The 22,842-nt window shown below is 41.7% G+C and overlaps 1 protein-coding gene across 1 annotated transcript in view; it reads left to right on the forward strand.

Annotated features, from left to right (window-relative positions):
- Positions 1-22,842, forward strand: part of LOC311306992 (uncharacterized protein) — a 363,786-nt gene that overhangs the window by 296,297 nt on the left and 44,647 nt on the right. Inside the window, exons 12-16 of the mRNA XM_084435673.1 lie at positions 93-188; positions 386-2,113; positions 4,589-4,660; positions 8,974-9,147; positions 9,301-9,474. Of these exons, the coding sequence (XP_084291799.1) occupies positions 93-188; positions 386-2,113; positions 4,589-4,660; positions 8,974-9,147; positions 9,301-9,474 (2,244 nt within the window). The remainder of the gene's footprint in view (positions 1-92; positions 189-385; positions 2,114-4,588; positions 4,661-8,973; positions 9,148-9,300; positions 9,475-22,842) is intronic.

Raw genomic sequence — 22,842 nt, forward strand, 5'->3', positions numbered from 1 at the left:
CTGTAAAAGCTGTTGGTCTGTTACTCAGTTAATGACACAATTACATCAATATCAGTGTGTCTGATTCTTTACCCTCTTCATTCTGATTTAAGATCAAATCTTATATCCAGACCAGTTAAAAACAAAACTGTGTACAAGCTTGTGATTCAACCACAAGACTTAAATGAAAGCATGAATCCTGGTTTCAGGTAAAATGTAGGAGTTTTTGTTGTTGTTGTTGTTTAATTTTAGGTGCTAAAATTCACATCACACATCACTCAAACACATGATTAATGATTAACACATTTCAGTACCTAATGATGTTCTGTGTCCCATAAATAGTTGTGTAATTTATGGCTATTTACTTCTCTGACTTGTGTAATAATGTGGTATTTTAATCTTGCAGCAATGACTCCAAACCTGCTGAAGTCCTCAACACATTGAGATCAAATCTGAGACAGAAGTTTGAGTGTTTGTATGAGGGAATATCAAAGCAGGGAAACCCAACACTCCTGAATGAGATCTACACAGAGCTCTACATCACAGAGAGTGGAAGTGGAGAGATCAATAATGAGCATGAGGTGAGACAGATTGAGACACAGTCCAGGAGAGCAGAAACAGAGGACACACCGATCAAATGCAGTGACATCTTTAGACCTTTACCTGGACAAGACAAACCCATCAGAACTGTGCTGACAAAGGGAGTCGCTGGCATTGGGAAAACAGTCTCTGTGCAGAAGTTCATCCTGGACTGGGCTGAAGGGAAAGAGAATCAGGACGTCCAGCTCATATTTCCACTTGCTTTCAGAGAGCTCAACTTGATGAAGGACAAAACACTCAGTCTTTCAGATCTTCTTCATCTCTTTTTCCCTGAAACAAAAGAAATGGAAATACCCAGTGATGAGTATAAAGTGTTGTTCATCTTTGATGGTCTGGATGAGTGTCGTCTGACTCTGGATTTTCAGAGCGATGTGAGGTTGTGTGATGTGACTGAATCAGCCTCAGTGGACGAGCTGCTGAGGAACCTCATTGTGGGGAATCTGCTTCCCTCTGCTCTCATCTGGATCACCTCTAGACCAGCAGCAGCGGATCTCGTCCCCTCTGAGTGTGTCCATCGAGTGACAGAGGTACGAGGCTTCAGTGACACACAGAAGAAGGAATACTTCAGGAAGAGAATCAGTGATCAGAGTCTGGCCGACAGGATCATCTCACACCTGAAGTCCTCAAGGAGCCTCTTTATTATGTGCCACATCCCAGTGTTCTGCTGGATCTCAGCCACTGTTCTAGAGGAGATGTTGAGTGAAGCAGAGAGAGGAGAGATTCCCAAGACTCTCACTCAGATGTACACACACTTCCTGCTCATTCAGACCAACATCAAACATGAGAAGGACTATGAGAAGAAAGTGAAAGATGAAGACATGATTGTCAAACTGGGGAAACTGGCTTATCAGCAGCTTGTGAAAGGCAACCTGATCTTCTATGAGGAAGACCTGGGCGAGTGTGGCATTGATGAGGCAGAAGCATCAGTTTACTCAGGATTGTGCACTCAGATCTTCAGAGAGGAGTTGGGCTTGTATCAGGGGAAAGTCTTCTGCTTTGTTCATCTGAGCATTCAGGAACATCTAGCAGCTCTATATGTGCATCTCTCCTTTATCAACAATAACATCAATGTGTTTGACCAGATTACCAAACCAGCTAATGGAGACAAAGTTTCCCTATCTGATCTCCATCAGAGAGCTGTGGATGAGGCTTTAGACAGTAAAAATGGGCATCTGGACCTTTTCCTTCGTTTCCTTCTGGGTCTGTCAGTGGAGTCTAATCAGAGTCTCTTACAAGAACTAAAGACACAGACAGCAAACAGCTCTCACAACAATGAGAGAACAGTTGACTATATTAAAGAAAAGATCAGTGAGAATCCCTCTCCAGAGAAATACATCAATCTGTTTCACTGTCTGAATGAACTGGGTGATCTTTCTCTAGTGAAAAAAGCTGAACCTCAAATGAGCCGTGGAGGATTACATGCTGTGAAACTCTCCTCGTCTCAGTGGTCAGCTTTGGTGTTTGTGTTGTTGTCCTCAGAGGAGACACTGCAGGAGTTTCACCTGCACAGATTAACTGGAGACAGAGATGATCGGTAAGTAACACTGAGTTCAATCATTGCAGTCTAAAACATTATGAACAAAGAGAAGCTAAGAGATCAGAGTTGTTTAAATCAGGAGACACAGATTGATTTCTGGGATATTGTACATAATTTGCGTGTGTTTCTCAAACCGTGGCTGTGTCCTAGTAAGACTGCATATCTTGACTGCCACGTCATCAAGCGCCTCTGAAGGCCGTCTCAGTTTGAAGGATGTTTTGAAGACAGACTTCATTTTGCGCCTTTAATTCAGCTAATTTTGAAGGATGCATCAAGTAGATCCTTCGTGTTCTTCAATCTCCCACAATCCTTTGCACACATTCTAATTAATGTAAAAGAACTGATGGAAAACGAGTCGGCACTGAGTTTATCTGAGTTCATTATGAAATGTAAGACACAGATAATGTATTCAGAGATGAAGGCATACATGTTATATTTTGTTCCTGTGTAAATTAATCACTGAACACTAAACTGACAATAATGTAAGACACTGGGAGACACAGACGGCTGTCATTCACTGTATTGCATTAATAAAAAAGCCAGTTAATATAAAGATATTTAATAGGAAGTATTTTTCCTAAATTAAGTTTTAATAGTATTTTTGTGGCGTGACCGTGTGTGACGTAGCCATGCACACTTACTAGAGCGTCTTAATCTAGTGTTTAATGCTGAGGATTCGAGCCTACATTTACATTTACATTTAGTCATTTAGCAGACGCTTTTGTCCAAAGCGTCTTACAAATTAGGACTAAATTAAGCGAGTCATCGTGAAGAGGCAAAAAACAACGAAATTCAGGCATTGTTCTGAGTAGCATAAGATATAGGTTAAAATAGAGGTTAAGTGATCACGGAAGAGATGGGTTTTCAGCTGTCTTTTGAATGTTGTCAGGGATTCTGCATTCCGGATGAGGGTGGGGAGAGCATTCCACCAGCATGGATCCGTGAATGAGAATGTTCTGGAAAGTGATTTTGTGGCTCTCTGTGATGGAACCACGAGCCATTGCTCATTGACTGATCGTAGGCTTCTGGTAGGGATGTAGACTCGTAGGAGTGAGTGAAAGTAGGAGGGAGCTGAGCCTGTGATAGATCTGTAAGCAAGCGTCAATGCCTTGAACTTGATGCGAGCAGTGAGTGGTAGTCAATGCAGAGAGCTGAACAGAGGAGTGACGTGCCTTTTTGGCTGGTTGAAGACAAGACGAGCTGCAGCATTCTGAATCATTTGTAGAGGTTTAGTTGCACATGATGGAAGTCCAGCCAGAAGAGCATTGCAGTAGTCAAGCCTAGAAATTACCAGAGCCTGGATGAGAAGTTGTGTTGCATGCTCAGTTAGGAAAGGCCTGATCTTCCTGATGTTGTGCAGTGCAAACCTGCATGATCGAGCTGTCTTTGAGTCTACAAGCCTCAGAAGGACCATGTAACTTAATTTACAGTTGAGTGCGCAAGCCTTTCAAAGTAAACTCATTTGAGCGTTTTGTGCGCACCGTCTGCACCATCACAAAAATTGGGCTCCAAGCAGATCCTCCTGATGATGAGAATCACGTCACGCGGACGGCAAAGTAAACTTGATAAAACAGTTAATCGCCTTGATGCCGTTCCTGGTGGCGTTGAGCTCTTCACAGTGGCGTAGCGGACGAGCACACAGGGCATATTACATTACTGTTGTTATTATTATTAGGCTACTTTTATCATTAATATTACAGTTTATTTGCCCCACAATAATTTCATAGTGCATCACCGCATAACTGACGCGCTGTGAAGATAAAAGATTAGATTAGCTTACTTCTCATTTCAAAGACAACTTGTTGAACACAAAACACTTCTTGATTCATGAAAACACAATTTTTTTCACTAGTGACCACAAGAGAAGTATTAAGAAAATAAATTAGTTTAATGTCTCATCATTTTTCTTTTACACCAGTTGCTTGCAAAATGATGGACAATGATTCACATTTTATGCGTATAATTTCCTGTGACAATAAAACTAAGTAAATTATTAAATAAACAAGTAGGTAAATAAACAAGTAACAATCAGAAAAAGTCGTGTGCTTAATTTCTACTAATAATTTGCTGATGCGGGTAAAAAAAATACTTTTTTTCTTGCCCCGCCCCTAACTCGGGAGTTAAATGTCACCATGGTGATAACCATAGCAACGGACAGGACAAAAAAATCAGATATGTCAAAATAGTGTTGTAGTGTAAATGCAGACTAATAGACCTGCCACAGCAACATTTACAAGAAAAAGAAAAAAACAAATCTGTGACGGCTGAATACGAGCCTTCTACAGTTATAGATACTAAAACAACTTTTTCACATGTCCTTTATAAAGCAATGTTTAATTAAAACAATTATTTGAGGGTAAATAGGAAGGTATAATGTATTATTTACTTATGATATTAATTATCATCATTAGCATTATTGTTAGCATTAATAATTAACTTATTTATTTATTATTTTATTTTATTCTCAATTAGTGTCACACAGAATACAGCAGATGAAGTTCTTCAGAAGCTGCTGCCTGTGGTTACAGCAACTAGCTCAGCTGAGTAAGTAACACTGAGAACAATCATCATTGTTAAAACATTATGACATTTCTTACTAAAACATTATAAATTAATGGTTTAACAAAAAATATGTATATAAACATTTATATTTAATGTATGTAATGTGTTAAATGTATACCATTTGATCACTTTTATATAATCTTTCTCCCTCACATAGAGACATAATAACGTCCTGGTTGCGTATGCAACCCACCGTTCCCTGATGGATGGAACGGAGGACATAGTTGTAGACTGAATGAGATCATGCTAGTGAGCCTGTCATCTTCGAGCATGTTAGAACAAGCCAATGAAATTGGCGGGCGTGATTCTCATCACACACTCCGCCCCCGTGGCGCGGGTATAAATACGGAAGTTGATGCACGCACTAGTTGCTTTACGCTGAGGAGTCGAGAGTAACTCGGAGTCAGCGGTGGTTTAGCTATAGTGGCTAAGGGACTACGTCCTCTATTCTCTCCTTCAGGTAACGATGGGTTGCATACGCAACCAGGATGTTCCCTTTCAGTCGAGAAAGTCAGACGAAGTCGACTGAATGGGATCTTATTATGGAAAGCGCCACTAGAGCTGCCACCTTCCAGTGCCTGGACGAAAGCCTTCTAAGCCCCTGCAACTTTGAGGCGGTGAAGGGCAAGGCTTAGGCCAGGGAAACCACATCCTATCCGAAGGGATGTGATATGTGCAGAATACACATATGGTCTGGACGGATGACCGGGCAGTACAACATATAGAATGTCACTGGGATGACTCCAGCATATAACAGGGAGGAGGATCAACCAACAGTGACGGCAGAGCAGACTCTGCCAAGGGAAGACACGGGCTCGCCGCAGGGAGCTGTACCGTGGAAGAATACACATATGGAATCGCCGTAGGGATCACAACATATGGACCCAGCCTAACACAGGTTCCACCAGTGCATACAAGTGATAGGCCTGGCTTCGGACATCCGTTGCCGAAGGGTACAGAATGAAATACTAACTCTGTTAGTTTTTGCTAATTTTTTTTAGGAGCATCTCTGCTCAACACCTAGGTATTCAATTCTATTCAATTCAAATTTATTTGTATAGCGCTTTTCACAATACACATTGTTTCAAAGCAGCTTTACAGAAAGTGCATTTCAGAAATGTACATAGAAAAATAAAGTTAGTTAATCATGTATTAATTTAGGGTATAACATCGCTGGCATTGAGTCATCTCTTCACAGGCGTCAAGTCGTCTCTTCACAGGCGTCGAGTCGTCTCTTCACGGGTGTTGGGGCATCTGAAGTCTCCATGAGAGGCTGGATACAAGCTGGCGTCCCAAAATAACAACAGAATAGCAGATGGGAAATAATTAGCATAGCTGCTGTTCATAATATGAATGCATTTGATCTGATTTAACTGTAGTATAAAAGGTAATCATTATGTGAATGCTTGGCTAAAGAGATGCGTCTTTAATCTAGTTTTAAACTGGGACAGCGAGTCTGAGCCTCGAACAATATCAGGAAGGCCATTCCAGAGTTTAGGAGCTAAATGTGAAAATGCCCTCCCTCCTTTAGTGGACTTAGATATCCTAGGAATGACCAGAAGCCTCAAATTTATAGTGATCTTAAAGAGCGCGATGGATTGTAGGGTGATAGAAGATCCGTTAAATACACTGGAGCTAAACCATTTAGGGCACTGCAGTGCACTTTATTTATTTATTTATTTATTTGATTTTACTTTACTTATTTAATTTTATGTTGTTTTATCTTATTTTATTACTTTTATCTTATTGTGTTTATCTTATTTTATTACTTTTATCCTACTGTGTCTTTTATTGTTGTGGTGTACAGCACTTTGGAAACCTTGTGTTTGTTTAAATTGTGCTATATAAATAAAGTGGATTGGATTGGATTGGATTGAATTGAATATCACTGAGCCTGGGCAGAAGCCGAGCGAAATAAATCCCAAGCCGAGTCTGAAGGTGCCGAATAGGGCCAGGCTGGGCATCGGTTGGGAAGCGTTTTAGACTTCCACAAAACCGGACCAGGGGCCAGGGACCACAGACGTACCCGAGGTGGGGCAGCAAGGTGAAGTACAGGGATCTGGCTCAAGAGGTCAGCAGGCGGCCCGAAGCTGGATCTGAGTGTGCAGTGCAACACTTACATGACTCCACTAGGTGGCAGGGGATACGTCAGAAGGCGGATGGCCAGGTCCTCGAACAGCACCCAGTTGCCAGCTGGCAAACAAAAAGGGGCTGAAGGGTGTAAGGCTTTGCAGGGTGAATATGTGGTTACCGCTGGCTCCATTTTTCAGGGATCCAGCAGCGGAACAGACACACACACATAAAACAAAAAAGACTTAACCTGGCCCTCCACCGGGTGGCCCTCCATCTCCTAGAGCAATTCTCCAACCCTGGGCTGTCGCTTGCCACCTGTCTTGGCAGCGCCTGGAGCGGACGGGGCGTCCCTTCTGTGTCCGGCTGCACGCTAAGACCTGGGTGGAGGGTGCTGTGGTGGTCCAGCGGGAGCGGCTGAAAACGAGCACCCTCTGCGATGAGCAAGCGGAGAATCTGCTGCCACCGACCGGGTGGAGGCAGCAGCAGGCCGTCAGGGCAGGATGTGCCGGATGGCCTCTGTCTGCTTCTGGGCGGCAGAGAACTGCTGGACAAAGTTTCCACCGCATCGCTGAATAACCCAACCTGGGAAATGAGAGAGTCCAGTAATCGAACCTTGTCTGCTTCTCTCATATCTGCCAGGTTAAGCCAGAGATGACACTTCTGGACCACAAGGGTGGACATCGCCAGACCGATCGCGTGAGCTGCAATTTTGGTACCGCGGAGGACAAGGTTGGTTGCAGTCCGGAGCTCACCCATGAGCTCATGGTCTGGGCTACCCTCGTGCATGTTCATGAGTGCCTGGATCTGGTGGACCTGAAGCAATGCCATGGCATGCAGAGAAGAAGCATCTTGCCCACAGACTTTGTAAGCCCTGCCCATCAGAGCAGACGAAAACTTACAAGCTTTAGAGGGGAGACGAGGATTCCCCTTCCATGAGGTAGTGGTCGCTGGACACAGCTGCATCGCAACAGACCGCTCCACTGTAGGAATCACCTCATAACCCTTAGCTGCTCCTCCATCAAGGGTAGTGAGGGGGAAGGAGCTGCTCGGGTGATTTCTGGCAGAGAAAGGTGCCATCCATGCCTTTGTCAAGAATGGCACCAGAGTGGCGGGCTGAGAACCAGGCCGGCCTGCTCCAAGAGATGCCTCGGGACACGGTGGTTCGTTCCACTCGAGTCCTACCGCCTCAGCTGCCTTTTTCAGCATAGCTGTCATCTCTGGATCTGGCTCAGGCAACGCTGGTCTCCCAGAGGGAGGCAGCGCAGCCCAGTCATCATCTCCAGGGCCCAGCACCCCCTCCGATGCTGCAATAGACATCCTGTCTTCTGGAGGGGCCCCGATTGAAACGGCTGGTCGGTCTACCACGGAGGGACCAGCGCTCATTAGGGAGCTCCACCGGCTGTGGCATGAGAGAGGAGGGAGGGATCCACGGGCCTTTGCCAAGCGGATTACCCCTCACTGTAATCCTCAGGTCACCCAGCCCAGACTTCACTCCAGGCCTTCTCTGGGAAGGTAGCCCAGAAGAAGCTCTAGAGCAGGGCCTGGGGATGGGGACTGCTCCTTCTCGAGCGAAGGCGATTCTCGAAAATGGGACCCGTCACCAGTGCTGGAGCACACAGGGAATGACCGCGGCAAAACTTCTTTCAGCGAACTGAAACCAGTGAAGCACTCACTTTTCCGCCCTCAACCAACCAACCGACAACAAACAAAAACAAACAGAGAAATTTGTTGCTGTTTGAACAGCAGTTGAGAGCTCAAAGCTCGCGACCACCGCTGCACTGCGCTGTAGAAATCACCAACACTGGGAGAGTCTTTTCCAAAAGAACACAAACACACTCACTCATTGAATATAACGATACTCTTCAGAGACACCATACGAACGTCTCCGAAGCAAAAATCAACTAGTGCATGCATCCACTTCCGTATTTATACCCGCGCTACGGGCGTGGAGTGTGTTATGCGAATCACGCATGCCAATTTCATTGGCTCGTTCTAACATTCTCAAAGATGACAGGCTCCCTAGCGTGATCCCTTTCAGTCGACGTTGACTACGTCTGACGTTTTCGACTGAAAGGGAACTTAGAATAACAGTTAAACTTACTGATATATTGAATTAATTGTTTTAAAAAAGAGATATTGCACAAATTATAAACACACTTAAGAAAAGCAAAGATTTCTGTTTTGATCTGAGAGAGTAAAGAGTGTGTCACTGTTCTCTACAGGTTGAGTGAGTGTGGTATCACAGATGAAGGTTGTGCTGCTCTGGCTTCAGCTCTGAGATCAAACCCCTCACAGCTGAGAACACTGAATCTGTCATATAATAAACTAGGAGACTTAGGAGTGAAGCTGTTCTCTGCTGGACTGGCGAATCCTCACTGTAAACTGGAGATACTGAGGTAAGATCATCTTTACCACAAAGAATAACTTGTTTCTAATGAATATTTGTATATTGACAGCATTATGTTTTTTATTTTTATTTTATTTTTATGTTTATGTTTATGTCATGTTTATCTGAATATAGGCTTAATGTGTGTCATTGTTCTCTACAGGTTGTATAGTTGTAGTGTCACAGATGAAGGTTGTGCTGCTCTGGCTTCAGCTCTGAGATCAAACCCCTCACACCTGAGAACACTGGATCTGTCTGGGAATAAACTAGGAGATTCAGGAGTGAAGCTGTTCTCTGCTGGACTGGTGAATCCTCACTGTAAACTGGAGATACTGTGGTAAGATCATACGTGACTCTCACATGAAACTGTCACTGTGAATTCATAAAGTATAATCAAAATGGAATAAAACGCATGGAAATAACTATTATTTAATTAATTACAAGCAAAGCTATTAAATCAGCATGAACAAATTTATAAAATTATCTTTACGTTTGTTCATATGATGTAAGAGAATACCCATACGGAAATGTAATATATGTAGATATATGAAATCTACATATATTAAATATATTCACATAGAAAGTGAAAACATATATGTACATATATATCTGCCCATATATAAAACCTATTAGAAAATGGAACAATTTCATATATTGACATATAAAACTAGCCCATATATTTTATATATGTATAATACAGTCTTTTATATATATGTCACATATATAATTATCAATATACATGACATATATTTATTTGTATAAATGTTCAATATACAAACTACACATATATGCATAGCATATTGCTTACATACATGTGACATATATATGTCCCTAATATGTTTTTTATAAAGTCTTAATATAATTATATTATGTATTTAAAAATTAAATATATACATATAATATAATATATTTTTGATAAATGCATGAATATTTAAATGGCATGTATAAAAACATTGTGTGCACATATATTTTCTTATATGTTCTTATATTATGTATATTAATTGCAAAATATTATAATGTATGATGTAAACTAAACAAATGTAAAAAACATGCTTTCATTAATTTCTTACATATTTCTAAATATAGGTTATGGACGTGTACTTACACACTTTTAATGCAATGCACATGACATGGCTAAGCCTTAAATGTTAAACAGTGCAGTTAGCAAAAAAAGAAGTAATACAGTAAAACAGTTAAAACATTAAAACTTTATTAAAACAGTTTTAATTTAAAAAGAAGAATTGTTAAGCTGCGCAAAATTAGAAAACCACTGAACACTGAACACACAATTATATTATATACTAGTGATGTCCGGTTGATGAACGAATCGCTCTTTTGAACCAGTAAGTTCTATTTTAGTGAATCGCTCGTAACAGTTTGTGTCTTACGTTAGCGCTGATCCACAGCTACTCACTTTCGGACATGCCTGACAGTCTCCTCTGACTCGAAATAAACAATATCCCAGAGTATTTTACTCCAGTAACTCCAACAGTTCACTGAACTGAGATGTTGTGCTGAGAAGTGATGAGCATGAGTAGCTGATACTGAGCATGCGCGCACTACCGAACATACAGGTACAGCGGTTCTCGGATAACCAGTACAGTACTACAGAACTGAGAACTGTTTATTTCGGAAGTGTTCGACTACTGAGAACCTGATGAACTAAGCATGCGTGCAAGTTTTTTAGAGGGATGAAATGCAGGTTTCTTAAGTATTTTGTTGAACATCGAAGTGTAACAAAATAAAACATTTTGGAAACATGTTTATCACATACAGTCTTTTCACTGTATTATTTTAAAGATTGGAAACGAATGGATTGTAAAACTTAAACAATTCTTAGTATACTAAAACATTATTTTCAGGAACAGCTCATTTCATTTCTAAGTAAGTTGATATTTGACGTAAACTCTTGCCAAGGTTTTAAGGGTGGCTATATTCAGGTTTCAGCAGTTCTCAGCTCAGTGCACGTACAGTATAGGCTTACTGCTACAGCAGTTCTCTGATCACCAGTACAGAACCGAGAACAGTTTCTTTCGGACACCTTCGATGCGGAGAACCGATGAGCTGGAGATAGTGCGCATGCGTGATAACACTGTCTCTGAACTAGGGGTGTCCCCGACTATGGATTTTCATAGTCGAATCAGAATCGTCAAGTCTTGCCTATAGTCGACTAATAGTCGAATCATGTGTATGGGGGCGGGGCTTTAACAATTCAAAGCCGCGATGTACAGAAAATCACACAAAGATATAGAAGAAAATGTATAAAAACATTTTGGATCAATAAAACTAAGAAATAACATAAATAACTCCAGAAAGGCCACACTGCAGACAGGATTTATATTTCACATGCAAATCAAATTAAATCGGCTAAATTACCTGTGCGAGCAGGCTCTAAGTAGGCTACAGCACAACATCGATGCACCGAAAAAAAGAAAAAAAATTTCATTTACTAAATTAAATTAGAACAGAATATACCTTTCTAATAAATAAAAATACAAAACGAAATAAATCAGAATCAAGTCACAAGATGAGGAGAAAATGTGTGAAAAATGCCTAAAGTGCAGGGGAACATATATTCAAAACACAAGCCACTAATAGTTAGATTAGATAACCCTGACAGATCAATAAATAAAATTAAAATAAAGAAATGATTAAAATAACGATAGTAGCCAGATTTTTCAACTTTGTCTATTTAACTGCAGAAACAACAATAAATGCTAAACTGGAGTGGCAGTCTTTTAGCTAAAAATGTTCACAGCATCAAAAAATCAAATTAGAACCGGCTGAAAAGTTTTGAAATCACTTGTACCCTACCTGATCGAGAGAACAAATCCAGTCTTTCACTCTTTCTGTGTCCGTTGGAGTCTTTTGTGCGCGCGGATAAAATACATTCTAAAACACTTAACGTGAAAAACGTTTAACGACTTAATCTCCTAAAATAGTTCAATTAAAATATGAAAACGCTTTACTATAGGAGGAACGCATTGCGTTCATATTCTGGGTTCATCTGCTTATCTGCACATAGTATGGTTTCTTAATAAAGTGTGTACTGTGTACATACATTAGCCTAAGCCACGTTAAAGTGCCTTTTAAGCGTTTTAAAAGCTTTTTTCACGTTAAGCATTTTAGAATGTCCTGTGGAAAACCAACTTGTTAACGTTGACCGGCAGAAGTGCGATCATGGTTTTCCTGATGCTAAATCCAGCCTTGGAGAACATCCTTTCTGATGATGTACATCCACACTTTAGATTTTCTTATCCCAGACATTGTTAAAGATTTAAATCCTTGCCGCCAAGACGCTCCTCTGTCGGTAATGGATTGAAAGTGAAACTTAAATCTGTCACGGGGTGTTTGGATTTATTCACGCACGTTAAAAAATATTTATTAAAAGCTTCTTTCTTTTCACATTTTTATATACAGCATTATCATAATAGGCTGAATATTAACGTATTGACAGAAAACCGGTAGGTCTATGTGAAATCAGACATTGAGCGCCCTCATATAGCCAAAGTGGCATGATCCTCGTTTCATAACACCTCTGCGAAGATTCGACCGTGAGATCGGTAGTCGAATCAGGCTCCTCCTATCGAAGCATCGAATCTTCGACTATTCGGGGTCACCCCTACTCTGAACCAAACTTTCTTTCAGCCAACTAGATGCTGTGCTGATACATGAGTACGGGTGAACCGAGGACTTAAATGTGTGTACAGGGTTCATTTGCAAAGTCGCAGCGTAAATGTAATAAACTTTTCCAAGATGATTATGACGATGATTGCTATTATTTAACTGACGTTATGATTACAAATGCCTTTATCTGAATTTATTTTTATCCGTCGGGATAATAGAAATGACATCATTACGTGAGGACGTAAAAGAACTGGTGAACTGTTTTTTTTTAACCAGTTCATTGAAACGAACTGTCCGAAAGAACCGGTTTCGCGGAAAAGAACCGGACTTCCCATCACTATTATATACAAATACAATATTACAACAAAACATAAAACAAGCCCAGAACAGGAAAATTCACCAACAGGTATATGATACAGCCTGTTCATTTTCTCATGTTTGTTGAGTCTTTTTGGATGTCCTCAACTCAGTGACCTTTTGATTAATAGCTACCCCTAATTGGCCCCTGGTGGTTCCAGGAAATTTCTGGATCACTGCATCTGTAAAAAAGACAAAGAAAAGCATTTTAATTTTTTAACATTTATCTGAGGACATCCAAATTATAATCACCTAAAACACACCAAATTAACATTTTCACGCAACGTCAGTTTATGCATTATCGCCAACGTGTGCATTCTCGTTTAAACTACCCTTTAGAATGGCAACCAACAGTTTGAAGGTCCAAATCAATGCAGTTTCAAAGGGTCTACACGATCCCAGCCGAGGAATAAGGGTCTTATCTAGCCAAACCATGACATATTACGTCATCACGTAAATTGTGACGTAGGTGGAAGTACCGACCCAGTGCCGAAAAACTCCATCTCATTTTCTCCTCCAACTTCAAAATTTGTCCGACATCGATGTTTTACCTTTATTTGTGTGAAGGGCGTTTGATTTAGTCTTTGCACATTTGTTTTAACACTGGGTCGGTACTTCCACCTACATCACTTGATGCGCATGACCTTTCCAATGTGATAACGTAATACGTTGTGCAGAAGCAGAACACCAAAGTCGAGCATTTGTGGTTAAAAAGTATATAAATGTTTATTTTAAGTAAATGACAGATGGTTTGACCCTTATTCCTCGGCTGGAATCGTGTAGAGCCTTTGAAGCCCTTTGAAACTGCATTGATTTGGACCTGATTTGCACCCGTTGGTTGCAATTGAAGTCCATTATATGGAGAAAAATCCTGTAATGTTTTTCTCAAAAAACTTGATTTCTTTTCGATTGAAGAAAGAAAGACATGAACATCTTGGATGACAAGGGGGTTAGTAAATTATCAGGAAATTTTAATTTATGTTTTTTTCCGCCTGTTTTTTTTTATTATTATTTTCAGACAACCCATTATCAAAACAAATGCTTCAGAATGTTGTGTTGTGCTAGCCGCCATTTTGTGCATGAATGCGGTTCTTCTTTGTTTTGTTTTTTGGTATTTGAATTGGTTTTAATACGTTTTTACTGTCGTGCCTTGCTGTTATAGCTGTTCCTACAGTATTGGTTTGGAAAACAGCAATACTCACAGTTTCCTGTATGCTGGAAGGTGATGCCAGCTGTTTCTGTGGGCTCTGCTCCTTCGTTTCAAGCCATTTCCCCAGCTTGCCCATTGTACAAAGGAGTTTTGGCATTTCTAGGAAGCAAAACAGTTAGCTTGCCCAAAACAGTAAGATCGGAAATAATAGCAGAGTGGATAATAGCTGATGGCATTAAAACAGGTAAACAGATATAGACATAAGCTTCACCATAAGTAAAAACAAGCAGAGCAACATAAACATCTCTGACAGACTGCTTGTACGTGGCTGTGAAAAATGACTAATCCTGTCAAGATCTAGGGAAAATTGTAGATTATTAGGTACTCCTAGCTTTGGATGATTCATTTTAAGTATTTAAATTCTGAATGTAGTAATTAATTTGCAAAGTTATATGTAATAATGATTTTGTTTTATTTTAACCTGAAGCAACAACTTTATAGTGGGCAGGCAATTTTTTTTTTTTTACATTTGCAGATGCTAGTTTTGGGTTTCAGTAAAAAAATAAAAAAAAATAAAAAAATCTTCTGACTTTTTTGGGGCTAAATGGTCCATCATTACTGGTCTCCTCGCTTATGCACCCCCACAATACGTATTGATGTCATGATGGGGGACAGTGTTCAAAATATTAGCACACATACTGACAGGGATTTAATATCCTGCAAGTTTACATTGGCATAAATCGAGATATTTTTACTATTATTGTATTAGTTCTAGAATCTAAAGGCAAATATTGTATTTTATTTCTCTTTACTAACGTTACATGTGTCAGACAGCTGAAATCTTACTTTTTAAAGAAATTCTCACATAACAATTCTCACAGATCTTAGAATGATTAAGTGTAATAACTCGTAGTTGGCTCTTAAACATGAAAATGAGAACATGAAAATGCAACGCACACAATAAAGCAGTATTAATAGCAACGTTCAATGTAAAAAAAAAAAAACAAAACATAACAGTTAAACTGAATATCTGCTCAATCATCCAATCTGTAGCCTAACGTTAGCTCCGATCTGATAGTTTATAATCTCATGCAGTTCAGCGATTATTTAAATTATTTATTTTCTGTGCAATATCAATGTGTGAATTATAATAAAAGTTCAGAAATTAACTTACCTGCAACTTTATGCACCGTTGCCTCGTACTAAGGCCATCCGCCTTTTCTTCAATCCACCTCTCCACTCAATTAAATATTCAGATCTGTCATCAAGTCCGTCTAAGAAATCATTACTATTTAAGTTTTTTATGTGTGATGTTGGAACAATGCTCCAACTATCGGTTTCTTCTTTGTTCACTCAACATGGACGAAAATTCTCCATCCGTTGGTTGGCGTAATAGATGGCGGTCTTTTGATTGCGTTTGAATTTTGGCGCGCCTAATAAAGATAGGCATTAGGCAATGACGCAACGTATTGGGGTGGGACCATAGGGTGGGACGCATGCTAAATAATAATAATAAAACAATAATTTTATTTATAACAAATTGTGCTAATTCTAAAATGGGATAGAAATTGAAATGAAATGTGGATTGTGTAGACTTGTTAAAAGTTCAAGCTGTTCAAATAAGTAAAACAAGGAATTAATTAATAAGGAAACCATAAGCATGTAAAATGTATGTATGTTGTGTAAATAAATTGGCATATATAAATTAAACATATTGGTGACATATATGGTCATAACATACAAAATTATATAAACAATAATCATATACATCATATTAATATATGCCCATATACTAATTTAATATGGACAATTTATATATGTTATAAACTCATATCAACATATATCTAGAGATATGTATATATGTGATAGCAATATATTGTCTTATATTTAGCATATATGACGGCGTCACTTGCGATATAGGGATATATACAAGCTGGCAGTTTTTAAAGTAAACCCGTGTCGTCCGATCACATTTCGGAATATTAAGAACATTGATGTGCCTACTCTTGCTAATGAACTTGCCATCTTCTCCAGTAAATCTGATTTCTCTACTGTTGATGAACTGGTTACATATTACAATGATGGACTAAACATGATTTTAGATGAATTTGCACCTGTGAAAACTCGAACTGTTTCATTTGTACATTCAGCTCCTTGGTTTACACCTGAACTGCGTGAACTTAAAACTAAAGGCCGTAGGTTAGAGCGGTTGTATGTCAGGTCTGGCCTTACTGTTCATAAAGAATTGTATGCTGAACATATTCAACATTATAAGAATGCACTGTCCAAGGCTAAATCTGATTACTACTCCAACATAATTGGAGTTAGCAATGGGAACTCCAGGTCCCTTTTCTTGGTGGTAAAAAATATTCTGCAACCACCTGATTCTTTGCCATATGATATGTTTTCCACTGACTTATGTGATCGCTTTTTGACTTTTTTTGCATCTAAGGTTGAAAATGTACATCAGCAATTACGTACTGGTACTCTTCACAATGACTCCTGTCAGTCTATCACTCACACACCTCCCCACTCTGTTTTCTCTAACTTTACACTACCAACTACTTCAGAGATAGTAGGTCTGATAGGTAAATCTAAATCTTCCACTTGTCAGTTAGACCCTCTACCAACTCCTTTAGTGAAAGCTTGTTTACCAGCCCTGTCGCCATTGATTACTAAAATTGTTCATGCTTCACTTGTTTCTGGTTCTGTACCTCCATATCTTAAATCTGCTATCATTACTCCCATACTTAAGAAACCAGGGGATGATCCATCTAATTTTGATAATTTTCGTCCAATTTCAAATTGACCATTTATCTCTAAGGTAGTGGAAAAGTGTATAGCAATTCAAATTCATGAACATCTTTCCAATAATAACTTGTATGAACAATTTCAATCTGGCTTTCGTCCCTACCATAGCACCGAGACTGCTCTTGTCAGAATAACCAATGATCTACTGTTAGCAGCTGACTCTGGGCTTTTAACCATACTTGTCCTTCTAGACTTGAGCGCTGCCTTTGATACTGTCTCACATGAGATACTTCTTGACAGGTTAGCTTCTATTGGTATTACTGGCACTGCTCTGTCTTGGTTTAGGTCATATCTATCTGGACGCAGTCAGCGTATTCAATTAAAGGGTTTTCAATCAAGAACATCTACAGTCACCACTGGTGTTCCCCAGGGTTCTGTCTTGGGCCCGCTTCTTTTCATTATCTATATGCTCCCTCTTGGTTGTATTTTAAGGAAATATGGTGTTAATTTCCACTGTTATGCGGATGACACGCAACTTTACCTGTCTGCCAAACCCACTAGTTCTTTTCCACCACCATCTTTGTCCAGCTGTTTAGCTGAAATTAAAGATTGGCTTTCAGCTAACTTCTTGAAGGTAAATGGCAACAAAACTGAGGCTTTGCTTGTTGGCACTAGATCTGTTTTGTCTAAATCTAATTGTCTTTCTTTGTACATTGACAATATGGCAATCTGTCCTTCTTCACAGGTTAAAAGTTTGGGTGTCATCATGGACAGCACACTATCTTTTGAAGCTCAAATTAATAATATCACACGGATTGCATACTTCTATTTGCGTAATATATACCGCCTCCGTCCCTTTCTTTCAAATAATAATACTGCTGTTCTCATTCACGCACTAGTCACTTCACGTATAGACTACTGTAATGCTCTTCTCACAGGTGTTCCCTCAAAATTGTTACATAAGCTTCAATTGGTTCAGAATTCTGCAGCTCGTATTCTATCTAGAACACCTTCTACTGAGCACATTTCTCCAGTTCTTCAGCAATTGCACTGGCTTCCAGTAAAGTATAGAGTTGAATTCAAGATCTTGCTACTTACTTATAAGGCACTTCATAATCTTGCACCCCAATACCTTACACAACTTCTCCATGTTTACACTCCTTCACGTACTCTCAGATCTTCATCTTCAATTTCTTTTGTGGTACCTCGGATTCGACTAACTACCATGGGTGCCAGATCTTTCAGTTATGCTGCCCCCCACCTTTGGAACTCCCTTCCCCTTAATGTTTGCAATAGCGATTGCTTGATGACTTTTAAAACGCGTCTTAAGACATATCTTTTTATACAAGCTTTTTTATAACATATTGTATTGAGTCTTTTTAATGCACTTTATCTGTATATACGGCTTGTTTGTTGTGTGTATTGTCTTATGCAGTGACCTGTATATTGCTTGTGAGGTGACCTTGGGTGTTATGATAAGGCGCCATTAAATAAAATGCATTATTATTATTATTATTATATATATGTCATATTACATTTCCGTATGGGTATATTTTTTTTAAAGCATTTGCTCTATTTCTCTTGCCGCTTTGAGTTCATGTGTTTGATCTGTAAATGATACAGAAACACAACAGTAATGTTATTAAATATTTGTCACGTGTAAGGAGAGAGGACCCAAAAGCAGAAGGCAGTTTGACAATATTTAATGAATGAGATACAGTTCAGGTAAAGAACACAGGTGGCCGTCTGGCATGCGAATCAAACAGAAAGTCTCTCAGCATCAAATCCAACAGATGATTATCTCAGTCAAAGGGAACAGAAAGTCTCTTAGCAGAAATGAAACAGAAATACTCGGTTCGAGCCGGTTACGGGATAATCCGGAGGATGAGAGAGAGGCTGGGTCCGCAGAGAGCACGGGAACGCCAAACCGTAGACCACTCACGTAGCTGGAGGTTGGACAGAGCAGAGGCGAGGTAACTATGCAGTGGGTCAGGAGACGCACCAGACAGGACACGACACGAAAAGAGGGAGCTGGATAACAGGCAAACAGGTACGTAACATTAGGCAATAATCTGACAACGAACAAAGGAAAAGAAAGCCTAGAAATAGAGAGTCTAATCAGAGAAGGTGGGAAACAGGTGGAGAGAGAGAGTGTAGAGATGAGGTAATGAGTAACAGCTGAATGGGATAATGAATGAGGATGTGTGTGCGTGATAGGATGTAATAATGAGTGTGACCAGAAGAGGGAGGAAGAGCGTAAGAGAAAGATACCAGGATCATGACAGTACCCTCCCCTCAAGGAGCGCCTCCTGGCGCAACAGAGGAGGACTGACGGGAGCGGTAGAAGTCATCAATCAGCAAGCGGTCCAGGACGTCCCGGGATGGAATCCAACTTCTCTCCTCAGGACCGTACCCCTCCCAGTCGACCAGGAATTGATGACCACGACCCCGAGGACGAGCATCGAGAAGCTTACGAACCCTATAGGTGGGAGCGCCCTCAACACGGATCGGAGGGGTGACAGGACGAGGACGGACCTGAACAACGGGTTTAATACACGATACGTGAAGGACAGGGTGAATGCGTCGGAGATTAGTAGATAACTTGAGTTTGACTGAGACAGGACTGAGAATCTTAAGGACACGGAACGGCCCGATGAATTTAGGAGCCAGCTTACGCGACGTGGATTGAAGAGGAAGATTAAGGGTGGAAAGCCAAACCCTATGTCCAACAGAATAACGGGGGCTTTTGACACGACGTCTATTAGCGGCACGCCGAGTACGGGAATGAGTCTTGCAAAGGGCGGACCTGACCCCTCTCCAAGTACGTTTAGCACGTTGAATAAAGGCTTTGACGGATGGCATCTTTGAATCAGCGTCTTGTGAGGAAAAAAGCGGAGGTTGGTAACCAAGACAACACTGAAAAGGTGATAAACCTGTAGCGGAGGACGGAGCGGAATTGTGAGCGTACTCTGCCCAGGGAAGCTGTTCAGACCAGGAAGCAGGGTTACGGAAAGCAAGACTACGGAGAATACGTCCGACTATCTGGTTGGCTCGTTCGGCCTGGCCATTGGTCTGCGGGTGAAAACCGGAGGAGAGACTAGCCAACGCTCCTATTAGACGACAAAACTCCTTCCAAAATAAGGAAGAGAATTGGGGACCCCTATCAGACAGGACGTCGGTGGGGAGACCATGGATCTTAAAAATCTGGTCGACGACAATTTGGGCTGTCTCCCTAGCGGACGGGAGTTTAGGTAAAGGAATAAAGCGGGCAGCTTTAGAAAAACGGTCCACGACTGTAAGTATCACGGTGTCTCCCTCAAAGGGAGGGAGACCCGTGATAAAATCCATGGCAATGTGCGACCACGGGCGAGACGGTAACAGGAGAGGACGCAGCAACCCCGCTGGGGGCGAATTACCTGACTTAGTCTGGGCGCAGACAGAACACGAGGCGACGAAACGGCGTATGTCGTGCTCACGAGAGGGCCACCAGAACCTTTGGCGGATAGCGGCGACGGTGCCCCTAACTCCGGGATGGGCAAATAATTTGGAGGAGTGGCCCCATTGAAGAACAGCGAGACGAGCGGAGGGAGGAACGAACAAAAGGCCCCTTGGACAAAGGCGGGGAGTAACGGCGTGGGCCAGGGAGCGCTTGACCAACCGTTCTATTCCCCAGACAGCTGCGCCCACAACCACACTTTGAGGAAGAATCTCCTCCCTTGTGGGAACAACCTCTGGAGAAGCGAACTGTCGCGAAAGCGCATCTGGCTTGAGGTTCTTAGAACCCGGACGGTAGGAGATGGAAAAGTCAAAACGCGTAAAGAAAAGAGCCCAACTGGCCTGACGAGCATTGAGTCTCTTAGCGGAACGGATGTATTCTAAATTTCTATGATCTGTTCAGACAATGAACGGAACAGGGGTGCCCTCTAGCCAGTGACGCCATTCTCCGAGGGCTAGACGGATTGCCAATAATTCGCTATTACCGACGTCATAATTGCGTTCGGCGGGAGTAAGGCGATGTGAAAAATAAGCGCAAGGGTGAACCTTCTCATCAGAGGATGAGCGTTGGGAGAGGACGGCTCCCACGCCCACCTCCGATGCATCTACCTCTACAATGAATTGTCTGGAGATGTCAGGTGTTCTTAAGATAGGCGCGGAAGTAAAAAGAGATTTGAGAAGATCAAAAGCTGCTTGGGCCTCCTTAGTCCAAAAAAAAACAGACCTTGGCAGATGTGAGAGCCGAAAGAGGAGCGGCGACCTGGCTAAAGTTACGGATAAACCGTCTGTAAAAATTCGCAAAGCCCAAGAAGCGTTGAAGAGCGACACGCGAATCAGGGACTGGCCATTCGGTGACCGCACGGACTTTGGAGAGATCCATGCTAATACCCTCCGCGGAAATTACAGATCCAAGAAAGGAGACGGATTGAGCGTGGAAAATACATTTCTTGGCCTTGACAAACAGTCGATTCTCGAGAAGACGTTGGAGAACCTGACGAACGTGCTGAGTATGTACTTGGAGAGAGGGAGAGAAAATGAAAATATCGTCGAGATAGACAAAAACGAAGATGTTCAGCATGTCTCTGAGAACATCGTTAATTAACGCCTGAAACACGGCAGGAACGTTGACCAACCCGAAAGGAAGAACGCGATATTCGAAGTGCCCTAAGGGTGTGTTAAACGCCGTCTTCCACTCGTCCCCCTCCTTTATGCGGACAAGGTGGTAAGCATTGCGAAGATCTAGTTTTGAAAAGACCTTGGCCCCCTGCAAGATCTCAAAGGCGGATGACATGAGCGGCAAGGGATAACGGTTCTTGACCGTGATGTCATTCAACCCTCGATAATCTATGCAGGGGCGTAACGAACCATCTTTTTTCTTAACGAAGAAAAAACCCGCACCGGCAGGAGAGGAGGAAGCAACGATGGTACCTGCGTTGAGCGAATCGGACAGATATTTCTCTAGTGCTTCGCGCTCGGGAGCAGAGAGAGAGTAAAGTCTCCCGCGGGGTGGAGTGGTACCCGGCAGAAGGTCGATACTACAGTCATTAGGTCGATGAGGAGGGAGCGAAGTGGCCCTGGAACGACTAAAGACCGCTCGAAGATCATGGTACTCCTCCGGAACCCCAGACAAATCACCTGGCTCCTCCTGAAAAACAGAGACAGAAGAGACAGGAGGGACAGCAGACATCAAACACTTAACATGACACGACAAACTCCATGAAAGAATGGAGCCTCTAGACCAGTTAATCTGAGGGTTATGTTCAACTAACCAGGGATGTCCTAAAACAACAGGGCTATAAGGAGAATGAAAAACAAGAAAAGAAATTGTCTCTTGATGATTGCCAGAGATGGTGAGACTCACCGGAGCTGTGGCAAAGCGCACTCTTGAGAGAATACTACCGTCGAGGGCATGGACAGGGGTGGAGTCTTTGCGTTCAATGAGGGGAATCCCCTGTTCACGAGCCCAGGTCTCATCCACAAAGTTTCCCTCGGCTCCTGAATCGATCAAAACCGTGCAAGAGGTGGAAAAACCCGGACAGTGGAGGAGGGCAGAGAAAGTAGTGCGTGCGCATGGTGGAGGGTCTAAGGTTGACGCGCTCACCAGTAACCCTCTTTCTACTGGTGTGCTTTGGCTTTTACCGGGCAGGTGGATACTTGATGAGATGCAGAGCCGCAGTACATACAGAGGCGAGCCATGATGCGATGTTGACGCCCGGCCGCGGAGATTCGTAGTCCTCCCAGCTGCATGGGTTCAAACTCAGCGGTGGGAGGCGGCGTAGAAGAGAGAGCTGGAGAAGAGTTGACAGATCTTTCGAGGTTGCGGCT

The sequence above is a fragment of the Rutilus rutilus genome, assembly GCF_951802725.1.
Source record: "Rutilus rutilus genome assembly, chromosome: 17".
NCBI classification, from domain to species: Eukaryota; Metazoa; Chordata; class Actinopteri; order Cypriniformes; family Leuciscidae; genus Rutilus; species Rutilus rutilus.